The following is a 16042-nucleotide window of genomic DNA, read 5'->3' as shown; positions in this document are numbered from 1 at the left end:
CATCCCTTATCCCTGGGGAGAAGTCTGAGCCTTTGGCCTGTGACCCGGGGCCCCTCACTGGCCTACCCACCTCCCCAACATCCCCCAGCCCACGTCCCAGTGCCCTCGCCTCCCTCCTTTGCCCGGGGCCTCCTCATCCGCCCCGGGCCAGGCCAGCTCCTGCTCACCCTGCTGCCTTGTCTCTGGGTCCTTCCCAGCCAGCGTCTCCAGCGCTCCTGTTCCCAGAGCGAGGACGCCTGCTGTGACTATTGTACTGTTCTCGGGGGTCCTGGGTGTTTGCTGGAATGTTCCCCCGTCTCCCTTCCTGTCCTGCTGAGGATGAAAGTGGCGACCATGTCTGACACATTTCTGTATTTTCCACCTGGGCAGAGCTGGCACAAGGCATGTGTCTGAAATACATTTGTGTTGGAGGGGAGAATAGCACCATTATACCCATTTGGCAGAGGAGAAAACTGAGGTCCACAGAGGCATGACTTCAATAAGCCAATAAGTTTCAGAGCCTCCGATTTGGTCTGCCACCTGGCTCTAAAGTGACGTGAATGGAAAGGCACATCAGACTCCAGATCAGTCTCTTGGTACAGACAGAACAAAGGCTGTCCTCTCTGTCGATCACCTGGTGAAGCCTGGTCCAGGATGGACTTCCAGAACAGCTGCGCCCCTGTGGTGCTGTCCCAACCTAGGAAAAGCCCTCCCAGGTTTCAAGCCACGTAGAGCCTCACGGGTGGTGCAGGTGGGCAGTGTCGCCTGGTTTCTTTCATGTGGGCCTTTGAAAGCTAAGCCCAGCCACCCCAGGTGGAGACTGGGAAATTGGGGAGCAGTGTCCCCACAGCCCAGTTTGGCTGGACATCCCCACAGAGGCCTCTGGGCCCCAGGCCAGCCTGGTGCCTGGCTGACAGTCCTAGCAGCAGGCTGGATCCAAGCTGGGGCTCCCGGGACAAGGCTGGGCTCTGGGTACCAGGGGCCAGGGTGCCTGACATTCACCCCCACTTCAGATGGCTTCATCCAGGTCCTGCTCAGCAGTCTCCCATGAAGGCTGGGAGGTCCTGCTGAATGGATACAGGTTCCCTTTTCTCTCAGGCCCCGAATGAGTTGGGGGGGGTGCAATCAGGGCCTGTCCCTGTGGCAACCGGATGAGGAGTCCAATACGAACTGCAGCTCATCCTGCCTGAGTCTCTGCATAAATATTTGTGTGGAGGCTTCAGAAGCTCCTTCAGACGGGCTGTTTTTAGGGGTAGAGCTGTTTGCAGGAGGGTAGCAGGGACTCCCGGCCCCCTCCCTGAGTCGGGTCCCAGCCTTATGTGCAACCTCAGCCAAGCAACTGTACAGGTGACTCGGCCCCTGTGTCCCCAGCGGTCACCCACCCAGAACAATCCCCGTCTGGAAGTTGTTACAAGGGTGGAGGTGCTTTGAGAAACAATGGTGTTGGATACCTCAAGGGTGAGCCTGGAAGTCTGGGCATTAAGAGGTGTAACAGGGACCTTCACCGGCTCCCAGCCTGGAGGGGCAGATGGACCAGAAACAGCTCATGCGGACAAGACACGAGGCGGGATGTTACAGAAGCAATCAAGGAGGAAGGAGTGGCAAACGGGCTGGCGGAGGGGGGGGCAGTGTCATAGCGGCGCCAGGCCGGCGCTGGCACAGGTGCGGGGGACCCGCAGGGTCAGGGTCCTCCCATCTAAGGGGAGGGGCTGTGGCAGGAGCCCCAGGTGCTCAGTCTGGGCCTGAGGGTAGTGGGCAGGGCGGGCGTCAAGGGGGCGGGGCCGGGGCAGAGTGCAGGCCAGCCCCTGCCCGGCGGGCTGCGGGGGGAGGGGTGCGGGGGGCGGGGAGGAGATGGAGCTGGAAAAGGGCCAGCGGCGGAGCCCCAGGCGGCAGGAGCTGGGCACTGGGACGGGGGTCCCAGGAGGAGCCCGAGGTTCTCACGCCTCTGCCCGCCGTCCCCTCCCCGCCAGGTGCACCTGCTGAAGCCGCACGCGGTCCCCAAGGCGTGCTGCGCGCCCACCAAGCTGAGCGCCACCTCCGTGCTCTACTACGACAGCAGCAACAACGTCATCCTGCGCAAGCACCGCAACATGGTGGTCCGCGCCTGCGGCTGCCACTGAGGCCCCGCCCCCACCGGCCGGCCCTCCGCGGGGGCGGAGGCCTGGAGACCCCCAGCGCCCTCCCAGCTCAGGCAGAGACCTCCCCAGCGCCGTCCCAGCTCAGGCAGAGACCTCCCCAGCGCCGTCCCAGCTCAGGCAGGGCGGCAGCGAGGCATCCCTCCCCTGCCCACATCCTGCCAGGGGCTGGTCCTCCCCAGGCCCTCTGCCCCCTGCCCTGGGATGTGTGGTAGCCTGTCCCACCCAACCCCACGTGGCTGATGCAGGCTGCCTTCAGCAAAGAAGTCCCATCTTAGGACCTGTCCTTGCCCAGCCCTTTCCAACTGTGTGCGACCCAGGATGGTCTGAGAGCACCTGGAGCCTGAGGCTAGCCCCCGGGAGTTGCCCCACTCACCACGGGTCTGGGTGTGGGTCTGCCCCTTGCCAGCACAGCACAGTCAGAGGTGCACATGCTCTGGGTATAGTGTATTAGTGGTTCCTGACTTGGCCTTTGGGCAGTTAGCACTTTGGGAAGGAACAATGGGCCTTCTGCTTAGGGGTGAACCTGGTGGGGACATCTCCTACCTGGGGAAGAGGTGTGACCCCCAGGGAAGCAATGAACCTTGGAGGTGTGCAGGTCCCTCCGTCTCTCTGTGTGGTGCTCTGCACTTATACATGAAGTGAACTCTTAGCACAAACAAGGGCAGAGCTGCAGGGAGGTCTAGGCTGACAGCACAGACATCACAGCTGAGCCTCTTGCCCACAGCCATCAGTCACCATCTTCCACGGACCCTGAACAGGGCCTCAAGGCGCTCAGAATGCGATTCCAGGCAGCCAGCAGCCCTGAGCCTGGTGTGCTGCTTTCTCTCCTGCCCCACTGAGGAGCAATCCGGTGCACGCAGGCACAGGGTGAGGGTGGGCACTGCGTCAGCCAGCGCCCAGAGGTAACAACAGGCTGATCACACAAGTCTGAGTCACCCTGTGTGCCCTGGAGCCCCGTCCTGTTTCTTGGGGCCTGTGAGCCAAAGAAAAGGCCCGGGTGCCAGGGGAGTGACAGGCGGCAATTAGGCCGAGCTGGGTGGGGAGGTTCCCGGAAACCACTGTTCTTCTTAGAGCGGCCACCTGGAGTGTTTATTTGATTTCTGACTTGGTAAGCCTGTAATTTACCTGGTGGACCAGACAGAACCCAGCTGCCCGAACCCCAAAATATCATTAAAAGCAGATCCTGAGCCTGCCCCAGCCCACAGGCCCAGCCCAGGATGACACCCCTGGAGTTCACTCTGTGCCCTGAGGGGCTCCGGGAGCGCAGCAGGGGTGGAGGAGGGGGCCCTGCTTCAGGACAGCAGCCTCTCCGCCTGGACCTGGGAGGGGCTCTGGGAGCCAGTGCACAGGAAGAGACCCCTCCATGGACACAGGAAGATGGTGAGCTCCCTTTTGACCTGGGGCTTTGACCTCAGGCTGGCAGCAAGAGGACCAAGTACCAGCACAAATGTCAGTAGACCCATATTCCGGCTTCAGCTCAGTCACTGACCTGCCTGATGTCTGGGGAAATGCCCTTCCATTCAGGCTTCCATTTCCTGTCTCTGACAAAAGAACATACATAGGACTCACATCTCCAAAGGCCCTTCTGGCTGGAGAATCCACCTACAACTCTAGGCCTCTCCTCCCAGAGCCAAGATGTGGTCTAAGTGCCCAGCGGCCCTGAGACTTGAAGCCTGCTATTTCAGGGCCTCATTCAGAGCTCTCTCCTCCCAACATCATGGGCAGTGGAGGCCTGGAAACTTTTGACAGATGCCAGTGTTAAGTTTCTACATTGCCTAAGCACATAACCTGGTATGGTTTGAGGCACCAGGAAAATTTATGAAGTGAATGTTTTGAAGATGTGACTGCCCTGCCCATTGGAGGTGTGGAACATAAGGAACACAAGGATCATGACACGACTCCCTTCTCGTGCAGTAAAGTCAGGAGTCCAGTGGTTGTGGCCTTCCTGACACTTCTACCACCCTCAACCATCCACGTGGCCACTGAATGAAATCCAACAGAAAAAGGCTGCAGAGAAGGGAGGTAATTAAAGACAGAAAACTGATGATGTGGTAGTGGCTAGTTACCAGGGCCATCTTGTTTACCTGGTTCCCTTTGGCAGCGCAGGTCACATTTAAGGCTGCACATGAGAACCATAAATAAGGGCAATCAACTCAGGTCCACTGGCAGCAAAGTAAATGGGGAGGGTGGGTGCAAAGGAAGCGGTGCCTGGGGCCCATGCCTGGGAGGGCACTGCTTTGTCCACCTCACCCCAAGCACATCCTCATTACTGTACAGCCAGCCTGGCCCAGACATCAGCTCATCGGACAAAGCCCAATTCTTGTGTCTCTATGTAGGGAAGTGGGTGGCATGCTTCAAAAAGTTCCCTACAATTTCATAGGAAAGGAGGCGATGACAGGAGAGGGTAGCTGTGGCAGCCAGCAGACCTGCCAGCAACAAATCCTGGCTGTGCCTCATGTTGATGGGACCACACGAGCACCTCAGAGCCAGCGACTTCCTCTCTGCAGAAGACTGCGCTTCGGGTTCTGCCCCGGTGGAGCCAGCGTGGGGATCAGGTCTGTCCGGAGCACTTGGCACTGATTCTGCACACGTGTGCTGAATGAACAGTATTATCAGTGGCCTTATTTTAAATGAACTTGCAGATTTGGGCCTCCCTGAAGTGCCTTCCTGTTAAAACCCAGTCCTCCCAGAATGTGTCCTTGGAGGTGCTACTGTACTCATTGGGCTTTTCCTTAAAAAATAGAAACTTGGTAATCTCCTGGGGTGAGGTGTGGACTTGGACACCACCCCCCGTCTGTGGAGGGGGTCCCAGCTGGCAGTGACAGCTTGATCCTGTCTCTCCTGAGGACGGGGCAGCACTGCACCCCCACCCCTCCCGTGGCCCTGCGCGCAAGTGCGGCTCAAGGGGAAACTTTCTGGGGTTTTTGTTCTTACTGGGAAGCCTTGAGCAAGCATTTGGCCCTCTTCTCTCACTTTCAAAAATATTACATGTGTCGGGGATGCTCTTGAAAATAAAAAACAATACAAACACATAATCTCACCGCATAGAGACAACCATTGTTAATCATTCCAGTCATTTTTCCGTGGCATATATGTCTTTTTACATAATACATGGGTTACTTTACAGTTAGGTTGTGCACAGCTTAGTGATCTGAATCAATCAATCTAGGACATATCTTGACATTTCTGTTATTAAATACTCCTTGGGAACATAATTTGCAGTAGCCTTTGATTTCTGCCTTAGGTTTTGTTACTCACAAACCAGGGCTCACTGTTCCTTCCCCAGAGGGTGCTGGTGGGCCCCCAACCCTATCATCTGCAGCAATGGGAAGGAAGGAAGGTAGCAAGGGCATGGCCACCAGGCTGGCCAGTAGCTCAGATAACCTGGACCAGGTCTGAGGCTCAGGCTGCCACCTGTACAAGGCTCACAGGTGATCACCATGGCGTAGTTTCTGGGGCAGCCCTTGCACAGGACAGGGTGAGCAATCGCCTCCTCCCAAGCGAGACTTTCCAGCCAGTCTGCTGGTCCCCACCTCTCCAGGGCAATCAGGAAAGCACAGTGACCAAGTCACCCCACCCCCACCCTTCCCTTGTTTCACAGGCTTTGTGACCAGCCCTCTCTGCTGGGGCCACAGGCCAGCCTGCTCTCTGCCCACATGTCGTCCCCAAGGCCTACCGTGCTGAGCCCGAGTGCTTCCCCTTGTCGCTTGGACATCACACAAGCCCCGAGCGGCTGCTGCCTGTGCTGACAGCCACAGCTGACTGCCTATGTGAAGTGAGAAGTGAGAAGGCGCCTATGTTAAGAAATGAGGGTCCCGGCTGGGATACTGCGGCAGTGGGTCCCGGCCACAGGAGCGGCCCCAGCCAGCCACAGAGGACGAAGCCCCACGTGAAAGCAGAGAGCCAGGCTAGCACTGGTGCCGTGAGGAGGGCTAGCAGCTATCCCTCTGCAGGATCTGGCCTGGGGGCACTGGGGCCAGAGGCCAGCAGGCTACCCCACCCTCCCGACTCAACCTGATCGTCAAGCCCAAAGTGAGAACACAGGCTGAGGGAATGAGCCCAGCCCAGCAGTTTCTGAACATCCAGACTCGATCCGGACAACCACCAGCCAGCGGCAGGGGAGCAGGGGGCAGTTCTGGAGGAGGTTTCCAGTGATGGACTGATGGGGCTCTGCCTTCATACCTTCAAGTTGCTGTCAGGCGGCCTGGCTGGCCAAACACAGGTGTAGGGTGAGAGGCTAGCCTAGAGCAGGTGACAAACCATGGCACCAGAGTTCAATTTCCAAGTGGGCCAGGGGCAGGGCAAGAACCACCTCTGGCTTCTTATGTCTCCCCAGAACCCAGCACAGGGCCTGGCAAAAGAAGGGCCCTGAACTCTGCCATGATACAATTCTGTTGGTCCAACGAATGCACAGCGCGTGAACAGGTCGCTGAGACTGACTACAGTGCCTGTTAGCCCAAGACCAGCAGGTGTCAGGGTAAGACTGTGGCCTGGCTCATCTACCTGGCCTGCCTGGCAGCAGGTGAGAGAGAGAAGACAAGAGGCGCTGCCTCCTGCAGAGATCAGACCAGGGGGTGCTTTTCGGGCAGCCTGGAGGGGACGGAGGCCGCACAGGGAGTGCCACAGTCTGTCGTCTGTTGCAGCAGGACAGGTGAGTCACAGCTGCAAACTCTGAAGACACCTGGGACCTGGCTGCATGGCAGCAGTATAAGAACTAGGATTTCTTTTACCAGAAGGTACATCCAGTATCCACACTAGGTGGGCCCAGAGAAGCCCTGGCAGCAAAGGCCTGGAAAGACCACGCACAGCCGTCCATGGTGGGGAGGGCGGCCCCAGGCCCAAGGCCACGCTTAAGGAAGAACCAGAGGAGGCGCAGGCTGTGCCTACAGAGGAGCTGTCCCACGCTGACCCCGACACGAAGCCCTGCTCGCTGTCAATGGGACACCTCGGGTGCTGGTGCCCCGGGTTGACAGCTCCCCTCTCACACATACTCCCCACAGTCGGAGATGATCACCTTCTGCTTGGGCTTCCCGTCCTTGCTGCCCTGGGCCTTTGCGGGCTGAACAGAAGAGGAGGAATCAGGGGAGGGAGGCTGGAGAGTAAGTGGGTAACCGCCCTACCCACCCCAGCCCAGCAGCAGCAGCAGCCGCCGTGGCCTCGTCTCCAGGTCCCAGGACTCTTGTTACCACTGTCACAGGGCTGTGCACCAGGGGCCCGGGTGGTCGCCCCCCATGTCTGTGCACACCGCTGTCAGCCTTTCAGGCAGGCAGGCTCGGACTCGGGGACCTACAGACTCTTGGATGCCTTGTCTTCCACTCAACTGATAGTCAATGGAGCACTCAGCATGGTTGTTTCAATCATCTTATACTGGTTTGTTATTTCATTAATTCATTCAACAAATACTTATTACTTCATAACCAGGCACCTACTGAACCCTGGGGATACTGGTCCAAGTTTGGGTGGAGCCCACAGTCTAGCAGAAAAGAGTCACTCACAAATTATTAATTCATCTCAGGAATGCAAGGTTGATTTACTATCCAAAAATCAGATCAATAGAATAAAAGATAAAAACCATATGATAATCTTAATAGATGCAGAAAAGAATCCAATACCTTTTCAAAATAAAAACATCCAATAAACCGGGAATAAAAGGGAACTTCCACAATCTGATAAGGGTTCTACAAAAAAAAAAAAACCACACAGTAAAAGACTAGATATTTTCCTCTCTAAGATCAAGAATAAAACAAAGATGTCTACCCTTGCACCTCTATTCAACATTGTACTAAAGGTTCCAGCCAGGGTAATTAGCTCCCCCAACCAAAAAAAAAAAAGCATCCTATTGGAAATGAAAATGTAAAGCTGTCTCTATTTACACATGACATAATCTTAGAAAACCCTAAGGAATACACTAGAAAATTATTAAAACTAGCAAAGAAATTCAGCAAGGTTGCAGGATATAAGATTAATATACAAAAATCAATTGTATTTCTATATGCTAGCAATGAATAATTTGAAAATGAAATTAAGAAAATTTCACTTACAATAGCATCAAAAAGAATAAAATACTTAGGAATAAATTCAAAAGAAGTATAAAATGTATACCCTGATAACTACTGAACAAACTTTCAGTACTGAAAGAAAGAAAGAAAGTGAAGTCAGTCGTGTCTGACTCTTTTCTACCCCATGGACTGTAGCCTACCAGGCTCCTCTGTCCATAGAATTTTCTAGGCAAGAGTACTGGAGTGGGTTGCCATTTCCTTCTCCAGGGGATCTTCCCGACCCAGGGATCAAACCCAGGTCTCCCGCACTGCAGGCAGACACTTTACCATCTGAGCCACTGAAAGAAACTGAAAAAGACCTAGACAAATGGAAAGACATCATATGTTCATGGATTGTAAGACTTGATATTGTTAAGATGGTAACACTTCTCTATTGATCTGCATATTCATTGTAATCTGTACCAAAATCCTAGCTGGCCTTTCTATAGAAATTAATAAGCTTATCCCAAAATTCACATTTAAATGCTGCTGCTGCTGCCAAGTCACTTCAGTCGTGTCTGACTCTGTGCGACCCCATAGATGGCAGCCCACTAGGCTCCTCTGTCCCTGGGATTCTCCAGGCAAGAGTACTGGAGTGGGGTGCCATTTCCTTCTCCAGTGCATGAAAGTGAAAAGTGAAAGTGAAGTCGCTCAGTCGTGCCCGACTCTTAGTGACCCCATGGACTGCAGCCTACCAGGCTCCTCCATCCATGGGATTTTCCAGGCAAGAGTACTGGAGTGGGGTGCCATTGCCTTCTCCAGGAGATCTTCCCAACCCAGGGATCGAACCCGGGTCTCCTGCACTGCAGGCAGATCCTTTACCGACTGAGCTAGAGCCCCAGAATAGCCAAAATAACCTTGAGAAAGAGAAATAATGTATGAGGACTCACATTTCTTGAATTCAAATTTTACTATGGAGCTACAGAAGACAAAACAGCGTGGTACCGGCACAGGATAGATACACAGATGAAGGGAACAGAATTAAAGTCCAGAAATAAACCCTTACATTTATGGTCTACTGATTTTTAACAAGGATGCCAAGATAATTAAAAAAGAATAGAACAGCCTTTTCAACAAACAGTGCTGAAACAACTGAATGTCCACATACAAAAGAATGAAAATGGACCCATCCTCTCACACTATACCCCAAAATTAATACAAAATGCATCAGAGACCTAGGTCTGTACTAAAGCCATAATACTCTTAGAAGAAAATATGGAAGTGAATCTTCATGCTTAGGTTAGGTAAAACCTTAGATACAATACCAAAAGTACAGTGACTCCCTTTCCCCCAAAAAAACAGATAAACTGGACTTCCTCAAGATTTAAAACTTTTTTGCTTCAAAGAATACCATAAAGGAAGTGAAAAGACAATCCACAGAATGAGATATTTGCAGATCACATACCTGATAAGGGACCTATATCCAGACTATTTAAAGAACTCTCATAGTTCAATAATAAAAAGACAAATGACCCAATTAAAAATGGGATCCGAATAGACCTTTCCCCATATATATACAAATGGCCAACAAGTACATGAAAAGATGCTCCATATCATTAAGCATCAGGGAAATGCAAACCAAAATCACAATGAGATATCACTGTACATCACTAGGAAAACTGTAATAAGAAAGCCAGATTATAACAAATGTTGGTGAGGATGTAGAGAAATTGGAATCCTTAGAGACTGCTGGTGGGAATGCAAAATGGTGCAGCCACTTTGGAAGATAGTTTGGCAGTTCCTTACAACATTAAAAATAGAGTTATCAAATGTTTCAGCAATTTCAATTCTAGGTACATACCCAAGAGAAGTGAAAACAAATGTCCACACAAAAACTTGTATATGAATGTTCACAGCAGCATAATAGCCAAAAAGAGAAACAACCGAAATGTCCATCAACTTGTAAATAAATAAACTGTGGTATATCTATACAGTGGAATATTAACTGACAATAAAAAAGACTTACACACGAATGCACACTATACTGTAGACGAACATTTTTAAAAACATTATGCTAAGTGAAAAAAGCCAGTCACAAAAGTCTATATATTGTATGATTCTATTTATATTAAATGTCCAGAATAGGCAAATCCATGAAAGAAAGAAAGTAGATTAGAGTTTGCCTAGGGCTGGGGTACAAAGGGCTTGGGGAGGGACTGCTAAAGAGTGTGGGGCTTCTTTTGAGGGGATGATGAAAATATTCTAAAATTATATGTGGTGATATCTACATAACTTGGTGAATTCATTAAAAACCACTGAAATATACTTTTATTTTTTTGGCTATACCATATGCCATGTGAGATCTTAGTTCCCCAACCAAGGATCAACCCACTCCCCCTACGTTAAGAGCATGGTATCTTAACCACTGGACCACCATGGAAGTCCCGAAATGTGTATTTTATTTATTTTCCCCAAATGTATTCTTTAAATGGGTGAACTGAATGGTATGTGAATTCTATATCAATAAAAATGTTTAAAAAAAAAAAAAAAGATGATCATGCTCCGAAATAGGGAACCCTAGTGGCAGAGATGTTTGCTCAGCAAATGAGAACACAAAAGGCAGTCACCTCCGACAGACACATAGACACCGGTGACAGCGCCGTGGGAGGCTTTCTGGAGGAGCTGGCATCTGAGCTTAGTCTAAAAGGCCCAGGCTTAACAGGGGCTGAGGGACAGGAAACGCCACCCCTCGTGGCTGGGCTTCCTTCAAATGGGGACTAGGTCCCATTCTACTTTCAGCCCGGGGTTGATCAGAGTGTCTGACACATAATGAACCAGCACTGTGAATATCGGTTTCAAATATTTAAATATTCAAATATTTACTGCAGGTTTATTATGTGTCATGCCATTCCAGAGTACAATGGTGAATAAGACAGACTAAATCCTGCCCTCCTGGGGCTGACATTCTTAGGAGAATTAAGAAAATAAATAAGTAAAAGAGTGATTTCAGCCATGAAATTAAAAGACGCTTTACTCCTTGGAAGGAAAGTTATGACCAACCTAGATAGCATATTCAAAAGCAGAGACATTACTTTGCCAACAAAGGTCCGTCTGGTCAAGGCTATGGTTTTTCCAGTGGTCATGTGTGAATGTGAGAGTTGGACTGTGAAGAAACCTGAGCACTAGAGAACAGATACTTTTGAACTGTGGTGTTGGAGAAGACTCTTGAGAGTCCCTTGGACTGCAAGGAGATCCAACCAGTCCATTCTAAAGGAGATCAGCCCTGGGTGTTCTTTGGAAGGAATGATGCTAAAGCTGAAACTCCAGTACTTTGGCCACCTCATGCGAAGAGTTGACTCATTGGAAAAGACTCTGATGCTGGGAGGGATTGGGGGCAGGAGGAGAAGGGGACGACAGAGGATGAGATGGCTGGATGGCATCACTGACTCGATGGACGTGAGTCTGAGTGAACTCTGGGAGTTGGTGATGGACAGGGAGGCCTGGCATGCTGCGATTCATGGGGTCACAAAGAGTCGGACACGACGGAGTGACTGAACTGAACTGAAATTTATAATATGATTTCAGGTAATCAGTGCATGAAGAAAAAAATAAGCTGATTAAAAAGAAGAGGGAGGGACTTCCCTGGTAGTCCAGTGGCTAAGACTCGACACTCCCAGTGCAGGGGGGCCTGGATTTGATCCCTAGTCAGGGAACTAGACCCCACATGCCCCAACTAAAGATCCTGCACGCTGCCACGAAGATCAAAGATCCCCTGTGTCACAACTAAGACACAGCACAACCAGATAAATAAATATTTTTAAAAAATAAATAAAAAGAAGAGCAAGATAATAGGAAAGCCCATTTTAGAGAGAGAGGTCAGGTTAGGCCTCTTGGGCTAGATGACCCGTGGGTGACCCCTGGTGTAGCTGAGGGGTGACACCTGTGGGTGCTGGAGGAAGAAGGCCCCAGGAGAGGAGCCAGTGTCTGCCACCACCCTGCGGGGAATGAGCTCTGGGTGTCTGAGGAACAGCTAGGCTGCAAGAGGCGGCACAGAGGGTGAGCAGCACAGTCCACGAGCCAGGTCAGCCAGCCTGCAGGACGGATCCTACAAGGGTGAGAGGTGGCCACGGGAGGGTTGTCAGCAGGAAAGCAATGTGATGAGAGATAGGCTTAGAAAGGACCACTGACCATCCTGCAGAGACTAGACCATGAGGGGGAAGAGGCAAGGGCAAAAGGAGGCAGACGGGCTTGGGGATGCTGTGGAGGTGGAAGAAGGTGAAGAGCGGTGGCTGGACCTGGAGGCTAACTGAAGACAGATGGAACTGCGTCCAGGTGACAGAGGCGGGGCAAAGCTGAGTCCTAAGCTTCTGACCAAGCAGACAGGTGGATGGTGGCTTTGTTGACTGAAAACAGGGGAGGTGGGGAGGAAGCACTCGGGGGTGAGAAGCAAGAGCTGCTTGGGCACGTGAGGTCTGTGACCCCGCTGGGGTGTCCAGGGAAGACACAGGAGGAGAGCAGTGTGCACACTTTACATGGGGGCAGGATAAATTAAGCAGACATGATGGAAAGGCCCCGGGATGGGAGGGGATTGGCTAGGGCAGTGGTTCTAAATAGGGTACTGCTGCCCCCTTGAGGCTATTTGGAAAGTTCAGGGTGTGGTTTTGGTTGACTGATGCTGAAGCTGAAACTCCAATACTTTGGCCACCTGATGCAAAGAGCTGACTCATTTGAAAAGACCTTGATGCTGGGAAAGATGGAAGGAAGGAGGAGAAGGGGACAACAGAGGATGAGATGGTTGGATGGCATCACCGACTCAATGGACATGAGTTTGAGTAAACTCTGGGAGTTGGTGATGGGTAGGGAAGCCTGGTGTGCTGCAGTCCGTGGGGTCGCAAAGAGTTGGACACAACTGAGCGATTGAACTGAACTGAACTGAATACTGAGGGAGCAGGGATGACCTCCAATGTTCCACCTAATGAAGAATTATTCTAAACCTCTTAGACTTTCAATGCCTGGATAAGCATTCAGGCAGATGACAAAAATCTGTTTATAATGACCACATCTGACAGAATGTGGTCCACTGGAGAAGGGAATGGCAAACTACTTCAGTATTCTTGCCTTGAGACCCCCATGAACAGTATGAAAAGGCAAAATGACAGATACTGAAAGAGGAACTCCCCAGGTCAGTAGGTGCCTAATATGCTACTGGAGATCAGTGGAGAAATAACTCCAGAAAGAATGAAGGGATGGAGCCAAAGCAAAAACAACACCCAGCTGTGGATGTGACTGGTGATAGAAGCAAGGTCCGATGCTGTAAAGAGCAATATTGCATAGGAACCTGGAATGTCAGGTCCATGAATCAAGGCAAATTGGAAGTGGTCAAACAAGAGATGGCAAGAGTGAATGTCAACATTCTAGGAATCAGCGAACTAAAATGGACTGGAATGGGTGAATTTAACTCAGATGACTACTGCGGGCAGGAATCCCTCAGAAGAAATGGAGTAGCCATCATGGTCAACAAAAGAGTCCGAAATGCAGTACTTGGATGCAATCTCAAAAATGACAGAATGATCTCTGTTCGTTTCCAAGGCAAACCATTCAATATCGCAGTAATCCAAGTCTATGCCCCAACCAGTAACACTGAAGAAGCTGAAGTTGAAAGGTTCTCTGAAGACCTACAAGACCTTTTAGAACTAACACCCCAAAAAGATGTCCTTTGCATTATAGGGGACTGGAATGCAAAAGTAGGAAGTCAAGAAACACCTGGAGTAACAGGCAAATTTGGCTTTGGAATATGGAATGAAGCAGAGCAAAGACAAATAGAGTTTTGCCAAGAAAATGCACTGGTCATAACAAACACCCTCTTCCAACAACACAAGAGAAGACTCTATACATGCACATCACCAGATGGTCAACACTGAAATCAGATTGATTATATTCTTTGCAGCCAAAGATGGAGAAGCTCCATACAGTCAGCAAAAACAAGACCAGAAGCTGACTGTGGCTCAGACCATGAACTCCTTATTGCCAAATTCAGACTTAAATTGAAGAAAGTAGGGAAAACCACTAGACCATTCAGGTATGACCTAAATCAAATCCCTTATGATTATACAGTAGAAGTGAGAAATAGATTTAAGGGCCTAGATCTGATAGATAGAGTGCCTGATGAACTATGGAATGAGGATCGTGACATTGTACAGGAGACAGGGATCAAGACCATCCCCATGGAAAAGAAATGCAAAAAAGCAAAATGGCTGTCTGGGGAGGGCTTACAAATAGCTGTGAAAAGAAGAGAAGCGAAAAGCAAAGGAGAAAAGGAAAGATATAAACTTCCAAAGAATAGCAAGAAGAGATAAGAAAGCCTTCTTTAGCGATCAATGCAAAGAAATAGAGGAAAACAACAGAATGGGAAAGACTAGAGATCTCTTCAAGAAAATTAGAGATACCAAGGGAACATTTCATGCAAAGATGAGCTCGATAAAGGACAGAAATGGTATGGACCTAACAGAAGCAGAAGATATTAAGAAGAGATGGCAAGAATACACAGAAGAACTGTACAAAAAAGATCTTCACGACGAAGATAATCACAATGGTGTGATCACTGACCTAGAGCCAGACATCCTGGAATGTGAAGTCAAGTGGGCCTTAGAAAGCATCACTACAAACAAAGCTAGTGGAGGTGATAGAATTCCAGTTGAGCTATTTCAAATCCTGATAGATGATGCTGTGAAAGTGCCACACTCAATACGCCAGCAAATTTGGAAAACTCAGCAGTGGCCACAGGACTGGAAAAGGTCAGTTTTCATTCCAATCCCAAAGAAAGGCAATGCCAAAGAATGATCAATGAATGAGCGCACAGTTGAACTCATCTCACACGCTAGTAAAGTAATGCTCAAAATTCTCCAAGCCAGGCTTCAGCAATATGTGAACCGTGAACTTCCTGATGTTCAAGCTGGTTTTAGAAAAGACAGGAACCAGAGATCAAATTGCCAACAACCGCTGGATCATGGAAAAAGCAAGAGAGATCCAGAAAAACATCTATTTCTGCTTTGTTGACTATGCCAAAGCCTTTGACTGTGTGGATCACAATAAACTGTGGAAAATTCCGAAAGAGATGGGAATAGCAGACCACCTGACCTGCCTCTTGAGAAATCTGTATGCAGGTCAGGGAGCAACAGTTAGAACTGGACATGGAACAACAGACTGGTTCCAAATAGGAAAAGGAGTACGTTAAGGCTGTATATTGTCACCCTGCTTATTTAACTTATATGCAGAGTACCTCATGAGAAATGCTGGACTGGAAGAAGCACAAGCTGGAATCAAGATTATTGGGAGAAATATCAATAACCTCAGACATGCAGATGACACCACCCTTATGGCAGAAAGTGAAGAGGAACTCAAGAGCCTCTTGATGAAAGTGAAAGTGGAGAGTGAAAAAGTTGGCTTAAAGCTCAACATTCAGAAAATGAAGATCATGGCATCCGGTCCCATCACTTCATGGGAAATAGATGGGGAAACAGTGGAAACAGTGTCAGACTTTATTTTTTTGGTCTCCAAAATCACTGCAGATGGTGACTGCAGCCATGAAATTAAAAGACGCTTACTCCTTATGAGAAAAGTTATGACCAACCTAGATAGCATATTCAAAAGCAGAGACATTACTTTGCCAACAAAGGTCCGTCTAGTCAAGGCTATGGTTTTTCCTGTGGTCATGTATGGATGTGAGAGTTGGACTGTGAAGAAGGCTGAGCGCTGAAGAATTGATGCTTTTGCACTGTGGTGTTGGAGAAGACTCTTGAGAGTCCCTTGGACTGCAAGGAGATCCAACCAGTCCATTCTGAAGATCAGCCCTGGGATTTCTTGGGAAGGACTGATGCTAAAGCTGAAACTCCAGTACTTTGGCCACCTCATGTGAAGAGTTGACTCATTGGAAAAGACTCTGATGCT

General features: G+C 49.9%; 1 protein-coding gene across 1 annotated transcript in view; it reads left to right on the top strand.

Annotated features, from left to right (window-relative positions):
- Positions 1-2099, top strand: part of LOC102390524 (bone morphogenetic protein 8A) — a 39752-nt gene extending 37653 nt beyond the window's left edge. The window contains exon 7 of the mRNA XM_025289038.3: positions 1950-2099. Coding sequence (XP_025144823.2) covers positions 1950-2099 — 150 coding nt within the window. The remainder of the gene's footprint in view (positions 1-1949) is intronic.
- Positions 2100-16042: the final 13943 nt, after the last annotated feature.

This window comes from Bubalus bubalis, chromosome 6 (assembly GCF_019923935.1).
Source record: "Bubalus bubalis isolate 160015118507 breed Murrah chromosome 6, NDDB_SH_1, whole genome shotgun sequence".
NCBI lineage: Eukaryota > Metazoa > Chordata > Mammalia > Artiodactyla > Bovidae > Bubalus > Bubalus bubalis.
Note: the sequence above shows the minus strand (reverse complement) of the source record. Positions and strands in the feature narration are given on the sequence as shown.